Genomic DNA, 19,613 nt, shown 5'->3' on the forward strand with positions numbered 1-19,613 from the left:
TTGGGATTCAGTCCCGACTCCAACCTCTTTAGGTACCAGGTGACCGTGATCAAATTCACTTTCCTTATCAGTCATGGGGATGACAACCTCTCAGGTGAGGACAGCCTGAGATGATGTGCCGAAGTGGCCCAAGCTGTGTTGTCTGTCGTGAACTTGTCAGACACCCTAGGCCCAGCATTTGTCATTGTACAAAATACTGCAGCTCTTAACTCTGGCCAAACTTTGTCATGCTTGAGACTACACCAGCACATTCATTTGTCTTTAATATGAAAGGGACTTCTGGAGTTCCCACAAAGTGCTGTGAAAACTGTGCACTCTGTTCCAGCTCTGCTGGAGGTCCTCTTGGGTCTCCCCATCACCTGCCCCCAAGGCCTCTGTCCATATCCGCCTCAGGAACAGTGTCTTGGTCCCCCTTGGGCTTGGTCCGGAATTTCTGCCATGGGTGGGGGGTTTCATCTGCTGGCATCACTTTCAGCCACTGCTTATAATAAGCTCGAAAACCATCAATTTTCTCCAAGTAGGTGTTTTTTCCTTTGTACTGTAATTGGAAAAGCATGGAATGCAAGGGTTCAGAGCCACAAGTAGAATCACTACACACTGCCCATAGCTAATCCCAACACACAGCAGCTGGCTCAGGCCCCAGGGAAGCTGTGGAAAGGGAAGAGGGCACAAAAGCTGTTTAATACCTGAGTATACTATAGAAAAGCGAAGTTGCTATACCATGAGGCAGACCCAGATTCCCAAATACTAACAGTCCTTCCTAAATTTGTGTTGTTCTGCTCCTGTACCCAAGAATGTCACCCCAGTCCCCCAAGCTAGAAATGCTGTGCCCCACCAACTCTGCCTCCTGGTCTGCTGAGTGCCACCCCCTCAGCACAGCCAGTCTCCCTTCTGACCACCAGCTCAGCACTGCTGCCAGTGGTCTCTATGGAGAGGTGGAAACGAGGTACCAGGCAGATACCAAAAAAAACACAAAAAACCCAGACATAAAAGTATCAAATAAAGACCACATGATGTTGATTCAAAAGATTTAACAATGGCCAGTGTGGCTCAGTGGATGAGCATCAACCCATGCACCAAGAGGTCGCCAGTTCAATTCCCAGTTAGGACACATACCCAGATTGTTGGGCCCAATCCCCAGTGGGGGGCATGCAGGAGACAGCCAATCGATGTTTCTACCTATCTAACCCCCATCTCTCTAAAATCAATAAAAGAAAAAATAAATTTTTTAATTAAATAAAATGTAGGATATTTAAAGAAAAGAAAAACAATGCTAAAGTTGTATGTATCTAATAAAGCCTGAAAGTACATAGAGCAAAACCTTCACAATCACAAATAGGAAAAAAGTCCACTCATAAGGGAGTACGAATGTATGATTTCAACACAATAAGCTTAAGTGGTTTGGTAGTCTGGGAACTGCTGACAACCTGAGAAGACCCGTAGTGGGCCCTACGCCACAGAGTGAAGAGACAACCTACTTACTAGAAGATATTTGCAACATGCAACCAACAAGACTAGTATCCAGGATACATGAAGAACTCTGCGGAATCAATAAGACTAACAACTGTTCAAAGATACCCAGCTATGCTCTGTGCCTGGCATACTCTCCAATGCTGTCTCACTAATTTCTTACTAAGCCTTCAAAATGGCACTCATGCATCACACCTGCACAGCTGTCATTGACCCCATGCCCCCACAGCCTGGTGTGTCCTTGCTGACTTGTCTCCCTATCCATTGGGATGGTGCTCCTCCAGGCCACAGATGCTCTGGAGGAGTTCAGCACAGGGTCTAACTCAGTAGACCTAAAAACTCAAACCCCAGCCCGGCCGGTGTGGCTCAGTGGATTGAGTGTTTTCCCACTGACTGAGAGGTCCCAGTCTGATTCCCAGTCAGGGCACATGCCTTGGTTGCAGGCTCAATCTCCAGCAAGGGGTATGCAGGAGGCAGCCGATTGAGTTTCTCTCTCATCAATGTTTCTATTTCTCCTTTTTCTCTAAAAAATCAATAAAAAAATATTTTTAAAAAAACTAAACTCCCAGATTCTGATATCCTCAGAACAGCAGAGAGAGAGAAGTGGCCATTACAGAACAGATTCTATCACTGCCCTACTGCTGTCCCTTCATTTGACAACAGTCCATATTGGGGACAGGCAGTTGGCAGGCACCAGGGATCCAGGTAAACAAGGCAGAGAGTCTTCACCTCTAGGGACTTATAATTTCATGAAGGTGAGAGTTACACATGCGCACATGTAAGAGTATAGGCTGTGCAACATGGTGAAAAGGTGCTGTATGTATATAATGGGAAGGGAGAGAGGCACCAGCTGGGTATCTTCTGAGAAAGCCATTTAAACTGAGACCTACAGGGTGAGATGGTGCTAGTCATGTGAAAAAGCAGGGGGAGCCTATTTAAGGCACATAGAATGCACACAGCCTGAGGCAGGAAAAAGGCTGGTGTTATCTAGAAAGGACAGAAGTCAAATGGGACTGACAGACTGAACAAAGGGAAGAGTGGCCTGAGAAGAAAGCCACGTAGACAGGGGCTTGCAAGCTGTGGTCTAGAGGGTTTGGGAGTTCTAAGGGCAGCCACTGACAATTTAAAGCAAAAGAATACCAATCCCAGAAGACCAGAACCAGGGATGGGGGGTGGCACTGGCTAAGGAGACAATGGGCACAGTAGAGCTTGGTGCACATACCCGGTCAAAGGTGGGGGGGTACTGGGCTGCAAACTCCAGCTGGCGGATGACCACTTCATTCACTGGGACTCTGTTCTGCCTCATGTCCTTCAGGATGTTGATGAGATAGGTGTAGTCCAGCTTCTTGAGGGCTGCATTGATGAGGGTGCTATAGATGTGGGTGTTGGGGGTCATCTGGGATTTCTGGAACATCACAGACATACAAACAGTGAGATGATGGTGACTGTTGGGGCAATGCCTGCTGCAGCATGTCCAGCTTGGTGAGTTACCCTGCTAGTCAAGTCTGCTCTTCAGACCAGTGACCAGAAGGGTAGAACCTCATAGCAACAATGGGTTGCACTGCCCACTCCAAGGTGCCAACTCTGTGGGCCCATCCCACATGGCTTATCCTCTCAGTCCTGAAGAACTTGGAGAGAGAGAATGTTGCTCTCAGAGATCAGTGGACTAAGGCAGTAAATCACGGGCAGAAGACCACCTCCTCAGTTCTTGGCTGTGGGTTTACTGCACACACACCCCCCAAGAATTCTGATAAGTTCCTGCTCCAGTCTACCCTCTATCCCTCCAGAGTGTTGGGACCAAGACCTGTCCCCACCCCTCAATCTCACCCCACTGCCACCACTTTCAAGACTGTAACATACCTGCTCTCAATGCCCATTCCTGTAGCAGCTCACCAGGGTCTACTTTCCCCGAAATTGGACCAGTGATCATTCTACACTTGCAGTTAGTGACTCCACTGCCCCCCCCCACACACAAAATTTATCCTGTCCAGCCAGCTTCCCAGAGTTTAGCTGCTCTACAAGTACACCTTGCAGAGGCCTGGGGGGATAAGGAAGTACCCTCACTTTCCCCCACCCAGATTTCTTCCTGAGTACCCTCCCAAGTGCTCCTGCCCAGGCTGGGCCCGCTCACCTTCATGTCTGCCAGCAGCTGCAGACCATCCTGTGGCCTGTGGCACCCAATGGCCAAATTGCAGAATGTCTGGAAGTTGGGGACGATTCCCCTCTTTGCCAGCACTGGCAGCAGCGTCTATGGGAACAGACATGGCATCACCAGAAGCTGTAACCCACCAGCCTTGGCAAAAGCCTGGTCTGTGAAAGCCCTTGGAAGGACACTATAGGCCCCAGCGGTACAGCTCTGCTCCAAGGCCTCAGGCTCCCTCTGCTGGCCTCATTGGGCACTGGCCTCAGCCCAGCATTCAAGGGCCTAGGGTCCTGTACAGCCAGCTCCCCAGAATGCAGCTGCTCTACAAGTACACCTTGCCTTCCAGATTTCCCGTCTCCAGTATGCTGTCCCTTCTCCCTGAATGCACTTCATATTCCTATCCCTCTCTACTCCTCTGTTGGCCATCCATTCCTTAGGCCTTCAATGTCCTTGGAGCACCAGGGGCCTTACAGGCTCATGATCCCGTGGTCCAGGATGGGAGTAGCTAACAACAGTGTGGTAAGTGCTAGCTGAGGAGCCTGGGCAGGAGGTGAGGAAAGGGTAGAGGACACCTGGCTCAGCCTGGCCGGGCCAGGGAGGCTCCTGGGAGAGGGTTTATTGTATTTAGCTTATGTAGAGAAAGGAGCACTCTACGCTGTGGGCCTGAAGGCAGAGGCTGTGTCTTTGTCATCTTTGATGTTCACAAGTGCCCAGGTTAGTGCTCTGGTAAAAAAAAAAAAAAAAAAAGCATCACATAGAAACATGTCATATGAGCCCTGGCCGGTTTGGCTCAGTGGTTAGTGTCAGCCTGCGGTCCAGAGAGGCCCGGGTTCAGTTCCCGCTAAGGGCACGTACCTTGGTTGTAGTGTGTCCCCGGCCCTGGTTGGGTCGTGTGGGTGGCAGCCACTCGATGTGTCCCTTTCACGTCTATGTTTCTCTCTCTCTCTCTCCCTCCCACTCTATCTGAACAAAATATCAAAAAATGTCTTCGGGTGAGGATAAAAAAAAAAAAAAGAAACATGTCATATGAATAGAAACAATCCCGAGAGGGCTGGTGTTTCTATCTGTGAAGTGGGATGTGATCAGTAAAGAAACAAATGGATGTGGAGTTCTTAGAACAGATCTAGCACAGAGTAAGTGTGATGTTAGTGAGGTAGGGTGGCTAAAGGGTAGGGATACTAGGAGCCACCAGCCTCTCAAGCCATGTGGCCCCCTGTGCTCCTCATCAGTGTAAGGATGTGTCTGGTGTCTGCCTCCCACCAATCTGTGAGCTCCTTGAAGAGGGAAGAGAGTGCAGCTCACTCAATTCCTACCTCTTCACCCGAGCCCACAACAGGGGCTCTGGACAGTCTGCCCCACTGACTGTGGAAATGGATGTGACACCTGGCAGGGAGCCAGGTCCCACAGTCAGAGGGTCAGAGGAGGGAAGGGGAAGGAGGGCTCCAGGCCAGAGCCCCGTGCTTGCCTCCACGCTCACCTTCGCCCCCTCCAGATCGCCCAGCTTGCTCTTCTTCCTCATCAGAGTGTTGAAGAATGTCACATCGGCCTCCACCTGGTGCGTGTCCAGGATGGTCAGCAGCGAGGACTCCGCAGGGCTACTGGGATCTACCACCTCAGCCAGCAGCGTAAGGGTTTTGATGTCAGGCCGGAGTCCATGCTCTGCCATCTTGCCCAGGAAGCCCTCCAGGCCCCCCATCAAAGCCAGCCTGTCAGCTGAGGTGGTCACAGTCCCAAAGGAGACCACAATGGGAGGAACCACCCCCAGACTCAGGAGGTTGACCTCCAGCCCCCTGGGAAGCAGCTGAGAGGTCATGGAGGCAAGGGCCACAGTGTGGTCAGGGTCCATCTCGGGCTGGGCCTTGCTGGGGACTCTGTCCTCCCGAGGCTCTGGAGGCCTCTCAGGTGCCTGAGAAGGTTCCAGAAACAGCTGCCTCTCCAGGGTCTCCACCTGCAACTTAGCTGACACTCTGTCAATTGTCCCGGCCTGGGCTTTCCTCCTTGCCTGCCGCCCACCTGCCGGGGGCTGGAGTGGCACCACCTCTTCCCTGGGCCTCAGGAGCAGTGCTGAGGCCACTTCTGGGTCCCCCAGGCCACAGTCCCGAGCTGCCACCAAAAGTAGGTTGTAGCCATGCCGGCTGGGCTGCAGCCCCAGACTCAGCATTTGCCTCCACACCTGCGAGGGAGAAACCAGCCTCAGCTCCATGATCCCTCTCAGGAGGAAGGAGGCACTGAGAGTCAACAACCAGTTGGCAAACACAAAGGGTGCAGTAAGGACCCAGAGTATCTGACTCCACACCAGGCTCTGGGCAACTAAGAATCCTAAGCATCTGGAAACTCTGTGGAAAACTTCCTTTTCTCCCTTTAGCTCACCCCAAAACTGTTCTCACAGTTTCATCCCTTTGCCCTCTCTCAGGGCTCCTGTACCAGGGAATGGGCTCTGCCCTAGGTCTCTGCCTACCTCTGCACTCCCCTGGGGCTGGATGGTTCAGAGAGGTGAGGTTCTGGAAGTGTCTAGGCCAACTTAAGGATTGGATTCAGCTGCACTTCCTGAGTGCCTACTGTGAGCCCTGCCCAGGCAGCCTTCTCACACTTGACGGCACAAGGCAGGTGTGGGTGAAGGGGGACTCAGCCAGACTGTGGGCCTAGGCAGCCCGCTTCCTCACGAAATGAGATCATTTTCATCCCCAGCAGTGTCCAGTATGCTCTGTGTGTTCTCCAAACTCTGCTCTGATGTCTGGGTGACTGACACCAAGACAGCACTGCATGGGCTCAAGGTATCACTTGCTCCTCTTTCTCTCTACACTCAACGGAAAATGACACTTAGTGGGCCTAGAGCTCTGACTTCCTGCCCTCATCAGAGACCAGTGTGCAGGTGAGGCAGAGGCTAGTCAGGCTCAGGTGGGTACACCTAGCAAGAAGGCTGCTATAGCCAGGCAGGGTGTTGAGGAGAGCAAGGGTTTGGCAAGCACCTCCACAGGGAATGTTGACAGAACTGAGTTTCAGCAGGGACAAGTACCCTATCCCATGGTGGCAGGAATTCTGACTCTAGAGTCAGATGAACCTCAGTTCAAATCCTAGCTCTACTGTTTGGTGGCTGTGGGAACTAAGGCAAGTTACTTAACCTCTGGGAGCCTCAGTTTCCTTACCTGTAAAACGAGGCTAATGGTGCCTAGCTCAAACAGTTTAATAAGTGCAAGACATTGTACATAGCTACTAGTATTACACATTGTTTCTAACTAGAACAGATCTAGGCCAAGGAGAGGGAAGAACTAGGTCTTGACTGGTTTTCACTATAAAGCTTGCTGATGGCCGGCGGCTGCTCCTTCCAGGGAATCTGTATAGGGGAGGCATTTGGCCCAGGGTTGTCCCAGATCACTGAGGCTTGAACTGTGTGTGGACTGACTGCCTGGGATCCTGATGAAATGCTTATTTGGATGTAGTGTGTGGGGATGGGGGAGGGGGTCTGAGACCCTGGCAAGTCCCAGGTGATGCTGCTGTTGCTGGTGTGTGGGCTACCGTTGAAGTAGGAGGGCTCTAGATGAGCTGCCGGTCTTTCCCAACTCTGAGGAGCTAGAACAGCTGTTACCACTGCTAATACTGCCTACCCACTTGATGAGTGGAGTTCTTCCTGGGAATCTAAGGTGGGATTAGAGCAGCATGTCTTGACCTTGATGTCTGTGAGTCTTTCCTGGAACTACATGCAGCTCCTGAGGTTCCCCTGCAGAGATGCTGGGGGTGGGTGCTGGGGCAGATGGTTGAGCAAGTACCTGAGACAGGTATGCTGCAGGCATTCAAGGACTGTAAGCTTTGCAGATGCAGGTTGGCGGCACAGAAGGCTACCGAGCAGATTAGGAGAGCACGGGCTGGCTGTGCCCTCACTCTTAGGGCAGCCATGCCACCACCACCTCCAAGGGCCTCCTGTGCCAGCCATCTGTAAAATGAGGAGAGGCAGGGGAGCACTGTGCTCTGGGAAGGCCAAAATATTGCAAATATAAAAACACCCAGCCCAGGGCAGTAGCAGCAGCTCAAGAAATGTACACAAGATCACTGTTTGCACTGGTCACAGGCCCAAGAGGACACACGAGAGGCAGGAAGGCAGAGTCAGGAGGGACAGACCTGTAGGGCATATCGGAAGCCTGTCTTCTTATCCTGGATGCAGCCCATGAGCAGGTAACTGAAGGTTTCCTCTGTGACCGCATGCCCTTTATGAATAATTTCCTGGGGGAGGGAATAAGAAGAACCTGTTGGGAGCCTATGGCAGAGCCCAGGCCTGCCCAGTGGGTCTGACTCAGGGCAAACACTCCTGGGGCACATCCTAAAGTGGTGGGGCCTGAATCAGCTCTGGGGCCAGCTTATAACCAGTCCCTGAGCAGAGCCGTCCAACTCTGACTGCACTTCCTCCTCCTTCCTTTCCCAGGCCTCTCTTCCCAGCTGCTCCTATCACTTCTGTGCAGCCCCTCTGCAAAGACTACCCCAGTGGCCACTTTTAGCCCCTGTACTGGAAACTGGAATTGAAGAGCCGGCATCAAATCCCAGCTCCACCACTGGCCAGCTGTGGGAGTGTGGGCAAGGCTCCCTGGCAGTTTCATCACCCGTGAAGCAGGATCACAGGCAGCATTTGCCTTAGAGGATCTTTGAACAACCACACGAAACAGTGTGGTGACTGCACACAGCAAGTGCTCAAGGCACTAGTTACCACTGGTCTCTCTAGGGCCAGCTGGAGTTAGCATTGCCTTCTTGAGACACTCCTACCTCTCAGCACCTCAGGGTCTCCTCCTCCAGCCTGTCTGCCTCTGTCTCTCTTGTCTGCATAGGTGCTCCCACCCCCGTGCTGCCATTTTCCTGCCTCCCCTCGTCACCAACCCTCCCACCTCAGTGAGATTTTAAGTCTGTGCTCTCTCTCCTGTATATGTACAGCTCTTTCATTTATTTATTTTTTTGTACGTGCCCCTAGTGGGAACCAAACCCAGGACTATCTGGTCCACGGCCAATGTTTCAACCGCTAAGCCAAACCGGCCAGGGCTACAGCTATTTCTTTTTTTTTTTTTTTTCCTTCATTGATTTTAGTGAGAAAGGGACAAGGAGAGGGAGAGAGAGACAGATACACTGATGAGAGAGAACACTGATTGGCCGCCTTCTGCATGCCTCCCACTGGGGATTTGACCCACAACCCGAGCATATGCCCTGACCAGGAATCAAACCAGCAACCTCTTGGTGCATGGGTTGACGCTCAACCACTGAGCCACACCGACTGAGCTCTCTCTTTTTTTTTAAAGAGAGAGAGAGAGAGGAAAGGAGAGGGAGACTGAGAGAAACATCGATGAGAGAGAACACTGATTGGCCACCTCCGGCATGCCCCACACTGGGGATTTGGCCCACAACCTGGGCATGTGCCCTTACCAGGAATTGAACTGGTGACCTCTTGGTGCATGGGTCGATACTCAACCACTGAGCCACACCAGCCAGGCGTCATAGCTATCTCTTAACTGGCTCCTTCCCCTACCAGCCAGAATGACCTGCCTAAAAACTAATCTAACATCTCCAGACAAGTCAGGCGAGAGTCCTATCAGCCACACTTCTGGAAGCTTCAGGTACCAGCCTTGCCCACAGCACCCTCTGAAAGAATCTGTCCCTCACAGGGAGGTCTCCAGGCTCAAGACCCCATGATCCTGCCTCTCCAGCAGAGCAGGCCCACTCAAGGTTACCAAGCCAGGGACTGACCGAAGGCTGCTCTGCATCACTTAGTGCCTGGACAGTCCCTTGGGTCCTCTAACCTGGGATGGGCAGATGGGACCTCGCTATGTGCAGTGAGGAAAAGCAGCAGTCAGTGATGTAGCAGGGAGACAGAAAGCAATCAAGTCGCTCTTGGTAGAAGGTAAGAACAGTGTGAGAAATGCCTGAGGGAAGAGTATGAGGATAAGGCTGCCAAGGGCATGCTGAGCCCTGCCTGACACTGCCCTGGTTCTCCTGAGGTTTGGCTGTGGTGACCTAGGACCTTCCCTGCTTCCCATAAGCCTGTTTCAGTATTAACTCGCAACTGTCTCGCTTCCTTGCAATCTGAGAAAGCAGAACTGCCACCCTGCTCGTGGTACGCCCTACTCAAACCCCACCTTGGCCTCCTCTGTAAACTGGGAATAAAAAACCTTCTTACGGCCCTGGCCAGTATGGCTCAGTGGTAGAGTGTCGGCCCGCAGACCAAAGAGTCGCAGGTTCGATTCCATTCAAGGCCATGTACTCGACTGCGATTTGTCTCCGGCTCTGGTCGGGGTTGTGCGGGAGGCAACCAGTCAATGTGTCTCTCTCATGTCGATGTCTCCCCACCCCCCGCCATCTATCTGAAGATAAAAATGGAAAAAAGTATCCTCGGGTGAAGATTTAAAACAAAAAAAACCTTCTTACAGGGTCACTGAGAAATATAAGAGGCTACAGGCCAAAGCTCTAACACAGACAGGCCATGTTCAGCGCTCCCATGCCTCCGCTCGCCCATTTCCCTCAAACCTGACACAACAAATGGCTGGACTCCAAAACTCCCTGGACCAGGGCTTGAGCTCCTACTGCTCTTTCTAAGCAGGAGGCCATTCCGGTGAGCAGACTCATCTTTAGTGGTATGAGGCTACCCTCCTCCATGGCACCACTGAGTCCCACACAACAGGACACAGCAGCGCAGACCCCACTGTCCTCATGGGGTTAGGGGCCTCTCTGTCTGTTGGACCAAGGACTCTGAGATCAGGGTCTCATCAGATTCATCTGTGAATTCCCAAGCCCAGCATGGGACCTGTTTCAGTGGTCCCTGAACCTTCCTATGTGAGACAGACAGATGGCCACAGCCTCACACCTGTCACATGGGACAGGTCCCGAGTGGAAGGCAGGAAGGAAGGACATCCCCACCTTGAACACATCCAGGCACATCCTAAGGTCTGCACACTTGGCAGCCATCTTCAGCAGGGCATGATATGTTTTCAAGTTGAGCTGGAAGTTGTTGGTCTGCAGCTGCTGCCGTAGCTTTAGGGCACTCTGCAGAGCGGAGTCCTTCCAGGGGGACTCAGCGCAGACATTGAACAGGGCTGTATAGGTGGCATCTGAGGGCTCCAGATCCCGCTTTTTCATCTGTAGAGATGGGGAGAGACTTGGAGATGGCTCCAGAATCATCTGGACACACAGGTGACAGCCACTCCAAGGAAGTTAGAGAGGACTCCACCACTACATTAAACAGGTCTGGGAGTAGGGCCTGCACCAAGGCAGAGCTGAGTGGCACATCAGAGCTCAGCTTTGCAGACCCAACTCAGCCAAAAGGACTCTGAAAACTGACCTTGAATCCCAGTTGCACCAAACTATCCTCCCCATGGAGCTCATCAGCTCACCCTGGGCCTGAGGTGCTATAAGCACCTGATGCTCTCACCCTCTGGCCAACCAGGTTGCCTTGACTATTAAGGGGTCCTAGAGTGGGTCTGCTCTGGGAAAGGGTGGGAGGTAGCAATCAAAGCCCAGCTCCAATGTTTACTAATTGAAGGGTGGTGGGCAAGTTAGCTCCTCACTGAAAAAAATAGGAATGATACTGTCACCTTGAAAGCTTGTTGCAAGGGTTGGGTAGGAGAGTGACTGACAGACCAGCAGCAGCTAGGAGCATATTACTACAACACATCGCAGGGCCCCACAACCTGCAGAGTCACAAACCCCAGGCTGGGGCCAATACTATGCCAATCAAGCCCTCTGGGTGACTGAGCTCCTCTAAGAGATCACTGTTTCCCAGTGATCAAGGCAGGCAACAAACTGTTATGGAAAAGTGTGAAGAGCCCTGGTCTGGCCATTTTGGCCTCAAATCCCAAGGAGTGACCTTGGACAAGGTACTTCATCTCTCCAGGCCTCAATTTCCTCATCTGGAAAATGAAGACAGTGATTCTGACTTCAAGGATGATGGAGGTTCTATATGTATTCACACATTCAACAGATGTGTACTAAGGACATTGGTAACCAGGACAGATACAGCCTGACTCACTGAGCCTATACTCTAGAGGATGAGGCACACAACAGACAAGTAACCAACAACTGTAGTAAGTGCTGTGAAGGACACCCACAGAACACAGGATGAAAAATAGTACCTTCATGGTAGAAAAACCTAGCAAATACCAATTAACCAAGTGACCGAAGTAAATGTCTCCTGTGTTAAGTCACACCGATGTTGTGAAGCCCTTATATAAGAAGGGCACTTCATGACCTGGCCGGTTTGGCTCAGCGGTTAGAGCCTCGGCCTGCGGTCCAGAGAGACCCGGGTTCGGTTCCCACTAGGAGCATGTACCTCGGTTGCAGTTGTCCCCGGCCCTGGTTGGATCGTGCGGGTGGCAACCACTTAATGTGTCCCTTTCACATCGATGTTTCTCTCTCTCTATCTCTTCCTCTCTCTCCCTCCCACTCTATCTGAACAAAAAAAAATGTCCTCGGGTGAGGATAAAAAAAAAAAAAAGAAGGGCACTTCACCCCTGTAATATTTTCCTCAAACCCATAACCCCAGTCTCACCATGAGAATGTATAAATTCTCAAATGATGGACATTCTACAAAACTCTGACCAGTACTACTCAAAACTGTCAAGATCATGAAAAACAGAAATGTCAGAAAATATCACAGATTAAAGGAGCCAGTATGGGAACCTGGATTGAATGAAGAATAGAAAGAAGATATCAGTAAAAAACTGGTGACATCCAAATACAGTATGGAGTTTAGTTAACAATAATGAACTATGAACTAACAGTGGTTTCTTAGTTTTGACAAATGTACCAGCATAATGTTAACATGGGGGGGCAGCAGTGGGAGTATTTGGGAACTTTTTATATTACCTTTGCAACTTTTCTATAAATCTAAAGTTATTCTAAAATAAAATGTTGGGGGCAGGGGGTGGAAGCAGCAAAGTAATAGAAAATAAGTAAAGTTAAATAGAATGACCTGGGCTTTTCTGAGGAGGTCACTTAAGGATCCTCCAAGCATAAGGAAGTACTGCTAAGGACTCTTAACCAAGAGCCACAATAAATGTACTACATACCCCCCCACACCCCATTCACTTAGCACCTGAATGCTTTTCTGCTGACTAGGTGATCAGGGCAGCCTCTTATTTTTCTATACCATATTTAATTAGGTCTTCTAAAGAATATGTTACCTTATCATTTGTAAATACAATTCCTCCCCTTGCTTCCAGCTAGAGATTATCAGGTCTAGAGTACAAGTGTTCCAAATGACAAGACTAAGGCTCCCAAGAATTCTTGCTGGAATAAAGGATGTCCTAGCTTCTGGCTGCAGAAGATGGGATCACTTCTGCTACAGTCCACAGATCTTTCCTGACTCACAAAGAAAATAGCTTCTTGGCTCTGAGAATAACAAATACGACACACTCCAGAGGTGGGTGAATATAAAGTAAAACCATCTTCCAAGAGGAATAAAAGCCCTTTTTCAAAGGACCAACGTTGGACAAAAGGTGCCATGTATGTGCATGCATGGGAGTGAGGATGGGGATGAGAGAAAAGGAACACAAACAAACTGGGAATAGCAGTGGAATAAGAAGGGGATGGTTGGGACCTGCCAAGGTCCAGGCAGATGCTGGAGAACTTCCCATGTAATCTCATCCACGATCACTTCCATTTTACAGATGATGAAACTGAGGCTGAAGAGGTTGAATCATTTTCCCAGAGTCATGGACTAGCAGGTGACACATTCAAGATTGGCACCCAGCTTTTTGTCCCAAAACTCATGTTCTTCAGTCTTGCCCTGCCACCCCTATGCCCCCCACTCACATCGCTGTAGAGCCTGAAAGCCTTCTTCAGGTAGCCGGCCCGCCCGCAGCCCCCAATCAGCACCGTGTAGTTGCACTCAAGGGGCTGGAGTCGCTCCTCCTTAAGCATCTGCCTCTCAAACAGGTCCAGGGCCTCAGCCAGCTGGGGGAAGAAGGAGAAAACAATGAAGGGAGCTCAGGGTGGCCTCAGAGATCCTCAGCAGAGGGAGGGAATTTGAGATTGAGGGACCCTCCCTGAGCCCAAGACCAGGCCTGGCCAGGAACCAAACACCTACCCTAGGCCTCTGTCACCATCCTCTTGGTCCCTGTGCTCTGCCGCATGGGAGCTTTGTGGTAGCGAGGAAGGAAAGAGCATAGGATTCCCACCAACTATGGGAACTCTCAACCCCATGGTTACAGCCTCCTGTGATGGTGTAGGATGGCAGCCCTGGGTGACTAGCTCTCTCCAATTGCAAACTCCCTTGGCCCACAGCTGTCTTTGCCCCATCCCAACCCCTAAACCATTCCCCTTTAAATCTTTGGTTCACTCCTTTACTCCTTATTTTTTTAATCCATTCATTCAACCAGTTACTGAGTCCTACTATATGCCAGGCAAGATCTATTTGTTGAGGATACAGCTGAGAATAAGAGGGAGCTCCCTCATCGAGTTCATCTTCTTGTTCAGAAAGACAGACACCAAACAAGATAACTAAGAAAAATATATAGTTATGTCAAGTGGTCATAGGTGCATTGAAGAAAACAAAGCAGTGCCAGAAACACGTAGGAGGTTCAGATACGACAGTCAAGCAGGCCTCAGAAGGTGACAGGTGAACAAAGATCTGAAGGAGGTGAGAGAAGGAGCCCCATGGCTATATGAGGGAACAGCAGTGCAGAGGCCCTGAGGCAGGAGTGTGCCCGGAAGTTGGAGGAGAAGAGAGGAGGCTAGAATGACTGCAGTAGGGTAAGTGCAGGGATGAAGGCAGCAAGGTAAGGGGAGGCATGGAATGGTGGTGGTGGCAAATACCACAGACTTCATAAGCCAGTATAAGGGCTCTGCTTCTCTTTGTTTATTTCTCAACTTTTCATTACAAAAAATTTCAAAAATAGAGATAACAGTGTTAACTACAATCATTATTAGCATTTGGCCCATCTTGTTTCATATATGCTCTGCACTCTATATGAAAAAATGCTCAACGTCACTAATCATCAGAGATACAAATTAAAATGACTATGAGGTATCACCTCACACCTGCCAGATGGCTGCCATCAACAAATCATTAAACAACAAGTGCTAGCGAGGATGTGGAGAAAAGGGCACTCTAGCACACCGCTGGTGGGAATGCAGACTGGTGCAGCCACTATGGAAAACAATATGGTGTTTCCTCAAAAAATAAAAAATTGAACTGCCATTTGACCCAGTGATTTCATTTCTAGGAATATATCCTAAGAAGTCTGAAACACCCATCATAAAGAATATATGCACCTCTATGTTCATAGCAGCACTATTTACAATAGCTAAGACCTGGAAACAGCCCAGGTGCCCATCAGTAGATGAGTGGATAAAAAAGCTATAGTACATTTACACAATGGAATACTACGCAGCTGTAAGAAAGAAAGATCTCTTACCCTTTGAGATGACATGGCAGGACCTGGAAAGTATTATGCTAAGTGAAATAAGTCAATCAGAGAAAAGACAAATACCATATGATCTCACTTATTTGTGGAATATAATATACAAAATAAGCTGATGAAAAAAACAGATCCAGAAACATGGAAGTAGGGAGCAGACTGACAAACCTCAGAGGGAATGGGGGTGGGACAGGAAGAGTTAAACCAAAGAACTTATACACATATATCACAACCAATGGACACAGACAACAAGACAGTGAGGGTGGGGAGGAGGATATCAAAGGGGAAAAAAGGAGAGAGGGACATCTGTAATAAAAAAGAATTTTTTTTTACCCTTGACCAGGAATCAAACCTGCGACCCTTTGTTCCACCAGCTGACTATCCAACTGCTGAGCCAAACCAGCCAGGGCTAAATAGAACTTTGTTTTTTAATCCTCACCAAAGAATATTTTTCCATTTATCTTCAGATAGAGTAGGAGGGAGAGAGATAGAGAAAGAAAGTTAAAGAGAAACATCGATGTGAGAGAGACATACTGACTGGCTGCCTCCCGCATGACCCCGACCAGGGCCAGGGACGAATGGCAACCGAGGTACGTGCCCCTGACTGGAATAGAACCCGCGACTCTTTGGTCTATGGGAAGACACTCTAACTGCTGGGCCAAACCAGCCAGGGCCTACGCAGAACTTTTAAAGTAAATTCCAGACATCTTATCATTTCATTCATAAAATCTTCAACACATACCTCTAATAGAATTTTAAACATAAATGCAATGTCATTATCATGAAGAAAATGAACATCTTCATTGTCACTGAATACATTAGGAGTTTTGGAGGAAGGAGTAACACTGTCTGCTTTCTGCTTTAATAGGACGGCTCTGTGTTTTGAGCTATCATCTGGGCAGGAGGTGGCAAGAGTGGTGGAGAGCCCTGTGACAAGTGTAAGGGGCAAGAAGAAGGCTAGGCCTGGGCATTCAGTAGTGGTGTCATGAGAAGTGCTAGGACTGGCAACATTTTGAAGTTAGAGCTGGTGAGAGAAAGAGGAGTTAGGAATGACCTGAAGGCATCCAGCCTGGGCAGATGGAATAATGGAGTTGCCATTTAGTAAGATGAAGTGTAGAGAAAACAAGGTTAGAACAATTTCAGGTCAATGTGGGCAAGTGTAAGGGAGATGGCGAGAAGGTAGCTGGATACACATATTGGGAGTCCATGGGAAGGCCAGGCTGGAGATATGAACATGAGAACTGCAGTGAGGAGGGGGCTCTGAAAGCCAGGAGGCTGGTGGGTCACCTAGTACAGCACCTAAAGAGTGAAGACAGAGAAGAGAAGAGCCTTGAGCACCCCTACCTTTAGAGATTATAAAGGTAGGGTGGGCCCTCACAAAGTACTGAGCTACCAGGGATGTAGGAGCCAGGAGTAGCAGAATCCAAAGGTTTCCTCACCTTTCCTTCCTTGATCAGGTGTTTGCACTGAAAGAAGTACCAGTAAGGGGTGTTTCTCCGGCCTTGCCATGATTTTGGCTCCAGCTCCCTTTCCTTATCTTCTTGATCTTGTTCCTTGAGCCGTAGGTTATACAACTGGGCTGTCGATTTGTGGAACATTCTCCGGGAGGAGTATTTATTGGAAAGAGTCCCAAAGCTCTCTTCCTCTTCTTCCTCCTGGGTGGCCATGGAGCTGGGCTGGCTCGGATCAGAGCTGAGGCTGCGTGTGTTCTTCTGGCTCCCCTGGCTGAGGGGCAGCTGAGAGAGGGAGCTGCTACAGGCTGCTGGTATTGGCCCAGTCGGCCCCATGGCCCTCAGCCATGCAGGCCCCTCCCTACCTCCTGCCCACCTGGCTTTGAGAGGGTCAAGGTGTTGCAGGATGGACAGGGAGCGGGGGCTGACGAAGAGCTGGGCAAGTCTCATCAGGTCCATCGCTGGCTTTTACCTCCAGGGCCTGGCATAGGTCAGGAAAATAATGAAGTCAACTCAGCTTCATAATCCAAAAAGGCAGAGAGAAGATAGAAAAGTGGTTACAAGCATGAGCCCTGAGGTTAAAAAGCCTAGGTTCTGACTTCAGCTCTGCCAAACAACTGTCCAGAGTCCCTGGGCACTCACTGCTCTGGCATCAGTCTCCTCACCTGTAAACTGGGGTTAACTATAACATCACCCACACAGCACTATTTGAACGAGGCGATGATTGAATGAGATCTCAGATATGTAGCATGCAGCACAGTGTTGGCACAGTAGGCACTCAATAGATATAAGCTAGTGATATTACCAAGCTATGATCTAAAAGAGTAAGTGCTGAAATGAAGCTGAGTTTGCAACCTGACCAGAGTTGTGTGTCTGTAACTATTATTTGACCTTTCAATTTCTTCAGCGATAAAATGAGGATAATCCCACTCACCTTACCATGAGGTTATAAGGATTAAATAAGATGCCTGGCATTTAATAGTTCAAAATTGCAGCTATTATCATTTATTGGGGGGGGAGGGGAGATGTTGGCTTTTGGCCCTGTGCCCAGGAAAGTTAACCCAAGCACTTCTTTTCTGCAAAAAGTTGTAGACAAATGGGCTAGAGCTGTGCTGTCCAATATGGTAGCACATGAAACATGCTAATCTAAATGGAGACGAGCTATAAGTACAAAATACACATCAGATTCAAAGATTTTTGTACAAAAAAAAATGTAAAATACACAATTATTTTACATGTCGAAATGATAATATTTTAGATACACTGGGCTAAAGAAAATTCTCCATTTCACAATTTCTTTCTACTTTATTTAATGTGGCTACTTAAAAATTTTAAATTACATACGTGCTCCCACTATATTGCTATTGGACAGTGCTAGGCTAGAGGTCCTGCTCTGCATATTTGAAACTCTTTCATAAAAAAAAAATCAGTCCTGCCCTGGCCGGTTTTGCTCAGTGGTTAGAGCGTTGGCCTGTGGTCCAGAGAGACCCAGGTTCAGTTCCCGCTAAGGGCACGTACCTTGGTTGCAGTTTGTCCCTGGCCCTGGTTGGGTTGTGTGGGTGGCAACCACTCGATGTGTCCCTTTCAGGTTGATGTTTCTCTCTCTCTCTCTCTCTCTCTCCCCCCCCCCACTCTATCTGAACAAAATATCAAACAATGTCCTCGGGTGAGAATTAAAAAAATAATAAATAATAATAATAATAATAATAATATCAGTCTCGGCCAGTTTGGCTCAGTGGTTAGAGTGTCGGCCTGCAGTGCAGAGAAACCCGAGTTCGGTTCCCGCTAAGGGCATGTACCTCGGTTACAGTTTGTCCCCGGCCCTGGTTGGGTCGTGTGGGTGGCAGCCACTCGATGTGTCCCTTTCACATTGACGTTTCTCTCTCTCTCTCTTCCTCTCTCTCCCTCCCACTTTATCTGAGCAAAAATGGAAAAGTGTCCTGGGTGAGGATAAAAAAAAAAAGTGAGGCCCAGGAAGGGGAGTGACTTGCTGGAGGTCCTGCAGCAGTGCTGTGGGCCAGACTGGTCAGCTGCGGAACTGGTCTGGCTTTGAACCCAGGTCAAGGACAGCCTCCCTTGACCAGCATCCTAGTGACACTGGTGCAGAGGACCTTTACCATCTGTGTCTGATGAGGCCTGCAACTCCCATAGAAATAGAATGTGAGCACATAAGTAATTTTAAATTTTCAAGTAGTCACATTAAATAAAGTGTTTACCTGCATTAAACGAAATACATAGGGTTACAAAAAGAATATATCGAAACAGGTGTCAAATGTTTTTAAAACAAAGTTATGCTCTCCTAGTACAAAGAGCAAGATCCTGTCATCACGTCAAGGAGTGATGAGTGTAAATGATAGCTTGTAGTAGTTGCCGATGCTCTATCTCTATCATTTACATTCATCCCCACTTAAAATCACGACCTAGTTTTGGGCACTGCTAACACTACTCGTCTGTCAGGGAAGGAAATGCTCAATTTCACGCAGAGACAAGTGTAATTTTCTTCCTACTCAAGTTCATTAATCTGCCCAGGCTAACAACTCCTGAATCAGAGAGACACTGCCGCTGCCTTCCTTCGAAGGACCCGACCCTCCCCAGACGCTCCCCCGCGGCCTCTGGCCAACGCGACCCCGCCACACTGGCCTTTAGAGCCTCGTTTTCCTCAACGGCCGCCCACGGCTCAACCCTGGTGCGACACTCGCTGTTCCTCTGGCCTGTCCCCGCTCGGACCCCGAATCCAGAGTTCCTGCGCGGGTCAAATAGGAACTCACTCCGAGTCCAGCCCAGTGAACGCGAGCCCGGTGCCTGCGTCGACCCCCCGGGACCCGCGTCCCCGCCTTGCCTCGCAGCGCCGCGCACCCGTCTCTCCTTCCCCTCCAAGCCGCCCCCCACCCCGGGGTGCGCCCCAGCCGACCTTCGGCAGGCGCAGTCTGCGTCGCAAACGCCCCGCGCGTGCTTACAAGTTAGACGGACGTCCGGCCGGCAGCTAGCCGGGCCTAGCAGAGAGGCCCGCCCTCCGCGCTCGATTGGTCGGGTCTGAACTGGCGAGGGGCCGGCGCGGGCTCCGGGCGCTCCCGGCATACCTCGGGCGCCGGCGGTGGCGGCGGCGGCCAGGTTAAGGCGAGGCGGAGAAGGACCGTGTGCGGCGGCCGGTGGCGGGTAGAG

At 49.9% G+C, this 19,613-nt stretch overlaps 1 protein-coding gene across 3 annotated transcripts; it reads right to left on the reverse strand.

Moving 5' to 3' along the window:
* Positions 1-11: 11 nt before the first annotated feature.
* On the reverse strand, positions 12-19,443 carry LOC118641755 (pentatricopeptide repeat-containing protein 1, mitochondrial-like). Of its 3 annotated transcripts, none has more exons than XM_036279277.1 (9): positions 19,363-19,443; positions 16,440-16,932; positions 13,394-13,534; positions 10,502-10,720; positions 7,730-7,831; positions 5,091-5,786; positions 3,602-3,718; positions 2,693-2,875; positions 12-538 (listed from the first exon to the last, which is right to left on the reverse strand). In XM_036279277.1, the coding sequence occupies exons 2-9, from the start codon at positions 16,908-16,910 to the stop codon at positions 356-358; spliced, it is 2,112 nt and encodes a 703-aa protein (XP_036135170.1). In that variant the 5' UTR covers positions 16,911-16,932; positions 19,363-19,443; the 3' UTR covers positions 12-355. The 3 variants fall into 3 exon arrangements, with proteins under 3 accessions (XP_036135170.1, XP_036135173.1, XP_036135172.1); XM_036279280.1 differs by lacking the exon at positions 19,363-19,443 and adding an exon at positions 19,220-19,254; XM_036279279.1 differs by lacking the exon at positions 19,363-19,443 and adding an exon at positions 19,092-19,196.
* Between the last annotated feature and the right edge of the window lie 170 nt (positions 19,444-19,613).

Source organism: Molossus molossus, unplaced genomic scaffold (assembly GCF_014108415.1).
Source record: "Molossus molossus isolate mMolMol1 unplaced genomic scaffold, mMolMol1.p scaffold_m16_p_3, whole genome shotgun sequence".
NCBI classification, from domain to species: Eukaryota; Metazoa; Chordata; class Mammalia; order Chiroptera; family Molossidae; genus Molossus; species Molossus molossus.